The 7,337-nt window shown below is 36.2% G+C and overlaps 1 protein-coding gene across 1 annotated transcript; it reads left to right on the forward strand.

Annotated features, from left to right (window-relative positions):
- LOC141345257 (extracellular calcium-sensing receptor-like) lies at window positions 1-3,231 on the forward strand. The gene is made up of 6 exons (XM_073850140.1): window positions 1-221; window positions 329-620; window positions 884-1,672; window positions 1,762-1,989; window positions 2,080-2,203; window positions 2,333-3,231. Exons 1-6 carry the CDS (start codon window positions 1-3, stop codon window positions 3,229-3,231), a joined length of 2,553 nt encoding a protein of 850 aa, XP_073706241.1.
- Window positions 3,232-7,337: the final 4,106 nt, after the last annotated feature.

Genomic DNA, 7,337 nt, shown 5'->3' on the forward strand with positions numbered 1-7,337 from the left:
ATGGCAAAGAGGACTATGCCACTGCTGCTACGGCTGTTGGTGTTGCATGGTGTATTTGTGCCAGCTTCAGCACAAGTTTGCAGTCTGCTTGGTCAGCCTGCCTTCCCTGTACTTTCTGCAGAAAGAGACATCAACATTGGAGCGATTTTCTCAATTCACAGAAGTGCTTTGCTAAAGATGCATCCTTTCAATTCCAAACCAGAGCCAACAACATGTGTCAGGTCTGTATGATGATATCAATGTCTTAAAACAAAACAAAACAAACAACAAAATGAACATGACTGATTTTTATCTGCAGTTTCACACATCTGATTATTTTATTTTACAGGTTGAATTTGCGTGAATTTAAATTTGCTCAGACATTTATTTTTGCCATTGAGGAGATAAATAACAGCACACTGCTGTTGCCTGGTGTTTCTTTGGGCTATAAAATATATGATGCCTGTAGTTCTATAACTCTGGCTATCCAATCAGGTATGGCTTTGATGAATGGCTATGGAGAAATGTTGAGTGATACATCCTGCTCTAGATCACCAGCTGTTCAGGCCATTGTTGGAGAGTCAACATCTTCTCCTACCATAGCGTTGGCTACTGTGGTTGGGCCATTCAACATACCTGTCGTAAGAACTCTTACTTATTCTAATTAATCAAGACAACAATTATCAGATAAATATGATGAACTACTGGAACATGCATCAAATCGAATGTAAACAATTGAAAATACAAGTAAATACAGAATTGTTTTTCTTAATTTAGTTTGATTCTAGTAGTATGTTTATAACAATTATGTTAACTACATAGTGATGATTTATAGTACATTAACAACAGGAAAAAAGCATCTGAAAATTATGGGGTTAATATAACGTACTTCTTTATCTTGCAGGTCAGTCATTTTGCCACATGTGCATGCCTGAGTAACAGAAAAAGATATCCATCCTTCTTTAGAACAATACCCAGTGATTATTACCAAAGCAGAGCACTGGCTCAAGTTGTCAAGTTTTTTGGCTGGAACTGGGTTGGGGCGGTCAGGAGTCGCAGTGACTATGGTAATAATGGGATAGCAGCATTTGAAGAGGTTGCAAAACAAGAAGGGATTTGTATTGAATACTCAGAGGCCATATTAAGAACTGATCCACAAGAACAGTTCATGAAGACAATGGAAGTGATAAAAAAAGGAACAGCCAGGGTGGTGGTAGCTTTTATCTCATTAGGAGATTTTGTCCCTCTTGTGAAAGTAATTGCAGAACACAACATCACAGGGCTGCAGTGGATAGGCAGTGAATCTTGGATAACATCTCGAAATCTTGCAGAAACAAAGAAATACAGTTTCCTTTCTGGATCTGTGGGTTTTGCTGTGGTAAATGCTAAACTTGTGGGCTTGCGTGAGTTCCTAGTGAATGTCAACCCTAATCAAGAAATAAAAAATGAACTTTTAAAAGAATTCTGGGAAACAGCTTTTCAGTGCTCTTTCAGGACCAGTGGCAGTGGTGGCTGTACAGGTTCAGAGAAACTGGCAGAGCTGCAAAACGAATATACTGATGTGTCTGAGCTACGGATAGAACATAAAGTGTACACTGCAGTGTATGCTGTTGCAAACACACTGCACAATGTTTTAAAAGACTTTAAATCCTCCACCAACAGCAGCAAAGGAGAGCTGTCCACACCAAAAAAGGTAAGAGCTAAATTAATTAATTAATTAATTAATTAATCCAAGTAGAAAAATCAAACTGAAATGATGTTTTTTCTTCCCTTTCCTTTCAGGTATTGCAATATATCAGAGATGTGAGCTTCACTATGAAAACATTTGAGAATATCTTTTTTGATGCAAGTGGTGATCCAGTTGCGAGATATGACCTGGTGAACTGGCAGCCTGCTCAGGATGGAAGTCTGCAGTTTAAGCATGTGGGTGTCTATGACAGCTCAATGCCTTCAGAGCAACGTCTTCAGGTTAATCAGGAACACATGCTATGGGCAGGAAACAGTGGAGAGGTACAGTAATACTATAATAATTTTATGAGGACAAACAATTATTTATTGCCATTATTTGGGCAGTTTACTGACAACATAATTTTTCCATAGTTGCCTGTGTCCCTGTGCAGTGAAAGCTGCCACCCTGGAACTAGGAAGGCTGTGCAAAAGGGGCGACCTGTCTGCTGTTATGACTGTATTCCATGTGCAGAAGGAGAAATCAGTAATGGCACAGGTAAAATAGTACATGCTAGTTAAATTTCATGAAGGTATAATAAAAGTGGAGTGTAATACTGTCCATTGGTCATGAAACCTCATGATGCATTTTCCATTTAAACAATCTTTTCTTAAAATTCCTTCACAGATTCTAGTGACTGCTTTCCTTGTGATTTGGAGTACTGGTCGAATGAAAGCAGAGACAGATGTGTATTAAAAGTGGTTGAATTCCTTTCCTATACAGAAATCATGGGGATGGTGCCTTGTATTTTCTCTTTCATTGGGGTGTTATTAACAGCAATTGTATCTTTTCTGTTTTATCTTCATAAAGAAACACCTATGGTCAGAGCCAACAACTCAGAGCTGAGCTTCCTGTTGCTCTTCTCACTCTCACTATGTTTTCTGTGTTCACTAACTTTCATTGGTCGGCCAACTGAATGGTCCTGTATGTTGCGTCACACAGCATTTGGGATTACTTTTGTCCTTTGTATCTCCTGTGTTCTGGGGAAGACATTAGTAGTCTTAATGGCCTTCAGGGCTACACTTCCAGGAAGTAATATAATGAAATGGTTTGGGCCTGCAAATCAACGACTCAGTGTTGTTTCCTTAACATTAATTCAGGTGATTGTCTGTGTGCTTTGGTTAACAATATCACCTCCGTTCCCACATATGAATTTAAGCTATTATAGAGAAAAGATCATTCTAGAATGTAATGTGGGATCAGCTTTTGGTTTCTGGGCAGTTTTGGGTTATACTGGGCTACTATCAATCTTGTGTTTTGTTTTAGCTTTTCTTGCTCGGAAGCTCCCTGATAATTTCAATGAAGCCAAGTTCATCACATTCAGTATGCTCATATTCTGTGCTGTCTGGCTCACATTTATACCAGCTTATATCAGTTCTCCTGGAAAATTTATTGTAGCTGTGGAGATATTTGCCATTTTAGTTTCAAGTTTTGGTTTACTATTTTGCATATTTGCCCCAAAATGTTACATCATTTTGCTAAAACCAGAGAAAAACACAAAAAAGCAAATTATGGGAAAATCTTAATCTAAACCTTTCTGAAACCAGAAATAATTGTATAACTGATAAAGACCTACACAGCTGGCTGTATCAAACGCATTTCTCCCACAGGCTGTGGCAAGCTGTGCAGTGTAGGCCGGGTCAGCACTAGACACAGTGGACTCCCAGTGACCATCTTCATCACAGCCATATTCTGGACCTGGATTATGTACTTTCTAATAAAAAATGATATTGACTTTTTGCAAATAGCAACAAATGGAAGTTACATTTTAATGGCTTGAATTCATTTATTTAGCTTTCTGCATTTCTTAAAGTAAACACTATTGCCATGCATTTTGCGTATAATTTTAAAGTGTATTAAATTTATTTATTTATATAGCACTTTATATAATGAATATTGTTTTAAAGCAGTTTCACAGTAATTAACAGGTTAAGCATTTAGCTCATATGTTATTAATTTATTTGAGCAGGTTAATTATTGAACACCATATATTCAATATATACCATATTAAATACTAAAAAAAATATTTTGACTGTATTTTTACTTCAGAAACAAAAAAAAAATATGTAAATAAATAAATAAAATAAAATAACTCCTGAATAAAATATAATAAAAAAAAGAGATTGTTTTGTTTTTCTTCCCACATTAGACAATGACTTTCCTAAAATTTAGTGACCACATCCTGCATGCAGGTGTAAACTTGGCCAAAACCATTCAAAAAAGAAAGAAAGAAAGAAAGAAAGAAAGAAAGAAAGAAAGAAAGAAAGAAAGAAAGAAAGAAAGAAAGAAAGAAAGAAAGAAAGAAATACTGGCAGATCACTCAGTGTATTCCATTTCATACTGTAACAAAAAAACAAACAAACAAAAACTATCAAAATTTGGATTAAGAATTATGCTAGCCTTTAGTCAGAGACAGACCCTATTCTAAACTGTGAAATGTAATATCAACTGCTTGGCCAAGCAGGTTAAGAAAAATTCCTTAAAGTTGAAAGTCAGTTCTCCTTTTCTACTTGTGTTTTTATTATTTTATTTTATTTTATTTTATTTATTTATTTATTTATTATTATTATTATTATTATTATTATTTATTTATTTATTTTTGCAACATGCAATGGCGATTATTATTTTCTAAGTCTTTGGAACAAAAAGTATCTTCTAAATATAAATGGCAAAACAGTCACAATGGCTGTGTTGGTCATTTGCTGATTTACCTCGCATTCTGTTTGGTGTGCCTGTCACACCAGTTGGAGGGGAAAGTTAATTTTCCCTCCTTGTGGGCCTCATTTAACATAATAGCTGCATCCCAAAGTGAAGGGTGCACACTTCGAAGACCACATTTGCAGTGCGATAACATCACAGTGACCGCGTCACTACATAGGCTGTCCCAATTCAGGATGCACCCTTCAAAGGGTGTGTTCGAAGGCTGATTGCGTCACCACGTCTTGCGTCCCAAATGTGCCCTCCGTTTTGCAGGAAAATTAAGTGTCCCAGAATCAACTGCGCGCAGATGATGACAGAGTTTTAAATATATTGCAAGAACATGGCGGGCGATGCAGTAATGGTGTGAATGGTTTGGTCCTGGAGTCTTGCCAATTGCTGGTTCTCTTCAGCTCACGGTTGCTACTGAAATGTTTAGAGATTGCATTGGAAATTATCTTTTTATTGTGATGCATTTCAAGGTCACTGCAGTATCAGTAAAATGGATTGTTCCTCCATACATTCCAGTACATACACGGGTTGTCTTTAGTTTGTTCTTCTTACCCCCACTGTTGTAAAGCTAATAGGTAAAGCATGTTTACACCTCCTCCAGTAACAGGTGTTCAGAAGAATATCCACTTTATTTTTGCCTTAAGAGCAGGGATGGCCAGTTTTAAATTTAATGTGTCTGGCTTCCAGTATCATTCGCTTACGGTCATTTTTAGCTCTACAAAACAGCCCATTTTGCTGCTTGACATTGCAAGCTAATGCTTCTTACAAAACTATTTTAATGTATTGTCTTAACCCCTTAAGCTCTGCAGCTATTTGGGGAATTTCCGCCTGCATTTGGCCTACCTAAATTCAAATGGTTCCCCTATACACATACAATGGAGGAAATAAAAAAAATGGTTTCATTGTATAGAAAACCATTTAAACTATATAATATCAGTGTAATTCTTTATAAATAACATTATATAGGTTTCAAATATTACAATAAAAAAAAAAAAAAACATAGGCGCTTTTTGATTTTTTTTTTTTTTTTCAAAAGTTTTTTTTTGAAAGTCTGTTACTCAGGATTTAGGTGTCTCAGTTCTTTGCAAATTGTTTTGTTTGATTCCACTAGGTCTCAGAATATACCAGAAAAAAATATTTTTTCATATAACAGTTTCTAATTGAAAGTTATTGAATTATAACTGAAGGGAGTCGCATTGCCCCTTTTCCCCTTTTTTTCCCCCTAAAAGTGTCCTTCTGTTTCTTTGCAAAAACAGGTTTTATAAAGCACATTACCCCTTAAAATACTATTTTACTATGTACCATAGCACTTTTCATGATAATTGACTGAATTATGTTTCATTTTTATGTTTGCCTGTGTATTTACTGAAACACCTACTGTACTTTACTGTCAATATTCAATATACACTCAATACATAGCTTAGCAGATTGTTTTGGTGTCCTTTACGTTTCAAAGTAATTATAAGAATAAAACAAACCTGAATAGAAGCACTGTAATACTTATAGACGCGCTTATGAGCCGCGGATCCTCTGCTCTCCATGGAAACGGCCCGTTATTTATTCATTTAGCTTCTATTTTGGATAATGGAGACCGCTATATTCCTCTGAGACGCATATCTCCGGTGTAAGAGTCCAAAAACTACATATCCCACAATGCCCTGCACCGTCGAAGCATCTTTTGTGACCCGGAACCTCTCCATGACTCTTCTTCTTCTGCGCGCTGGAGAGGGAGATGTGTCATCGTTCACACCTCTGCTCAGCACAGCAGGCGGCCGGAGACTGTAATCTGATCTACTGACACGCTCTGAATGCAGCCGGAGACACACACACACTGTTTGAGCGGTTTGGAGCGCGTTTGGAAAGCCGCGCCCGTTCTTCCTTGAGCGCGTCTGGCAAAACAACGGATTTCTCAGCAATGGAGCAACGCAGAAACGTGAAAATGGTCTTGTTTGAAAGAAGAGATCCTAATCTAAAAGATAAAATGGAGTTTGTGGCTATTTGCGGCTAACTGAAGCAGTAGTATGTGGAGGAAAGTAATAGAATATATTATCATATTCTTCAAGTATATTCTGACATCGCGATTCAATTGAAGATTATTTGATCTGTGTTTGTCACACAATAAAATGATTTACATGGTCAGATTCTTGAGAATGAGCACTTTCTTGTGATATATGATTTGTCTGTTTTGAGAAAAATATAAGAAATACACATTCTTTGTAATAATTCTTCACAATCGTTAGGCGGAAATTTGTGTGTGGAACAACATAAATTCTAAGCATAATTTTACTACTTTGTATCATAAAACTAAAAGTTATGGTATTCCTAGTAAAGAGGAGACTCTAAGCTTTCAAATGAGATCATATATGGGCTGATACTATATGAGGAAGGTCATGTAAATGAAGCAGCAACATTTTGAAACACTTTTTCCGCAGAGTTTAAGGGGTTAAAAAAAAAAACACTGCATATAACTAAACTGTGGTCTGAAAAACCAACTGGATATATTTTACAACTCTTAAAAACACTATGATGGTGTTTAAAACTGTAAAATCTATCTAGCCTTGCTAAAGACAATAGATTTTCATGTGCATGAGCCCATGTATATTGCCTTACATTTCCATTTAAACTTCTCCAGACATCAGATAGGTCATTTCTTTCAATTATTTCACAAAGCCGCTTGCGAGAAGGCATATGTGGTTCTATATGATTGCGATCAAAATTTTGCTCAACACAATTAAAATCACCACCAAGAAATAAATATTCTTCGCTATTGCATTTATCTAGAGTTGAACATAAAATATCTAAAAAAATCCACTCTCTCTATTGGTAAAGTGGGGGCATATACACAAATAAACACCAAAACATATTTTTAAAAAAGGGCTTGAATTTTCAAAAGTCTCCCCTTCACTATTTCCTCCATTTTAAA

This window comes from Garra rufa, chromosome 11, assembly GCF_049309525.1.
Source record: "Garra rufa chromosome 11, GarRuf1.0, whole genome shotgun sequence".
NCBI lineage: Eukaryota > Metazoa > Chordata > Actinopteri > Cypriniformes > Cyprinidae > Garra > Garra rufa.

Excerpts from the sequence above, each read along its gene's own strand:
- LOC141345257 (XM_073850140.1), top strand. The coding sequence starts at position 1 with ATGGCAAAGAGGACTATGCCACTGCTGCTACGGCTGTTGGTGTTGCAT. Across the intron at positions 222-328 it reads GAGCCAACAACATGTGTCAG|GTTGAATTTGCGTGAATTTA; the intron begins GTCTGTATGATG and ends TTTATTTTACAG. Across the intron at positions 1,673-1,761 it reads AGCTGTCCACACCAAAAAAG|GTATTGCAATATATCAGAGA; the intron begins GTAAGAGCTAAA and ends CTTTCCTTTCAG.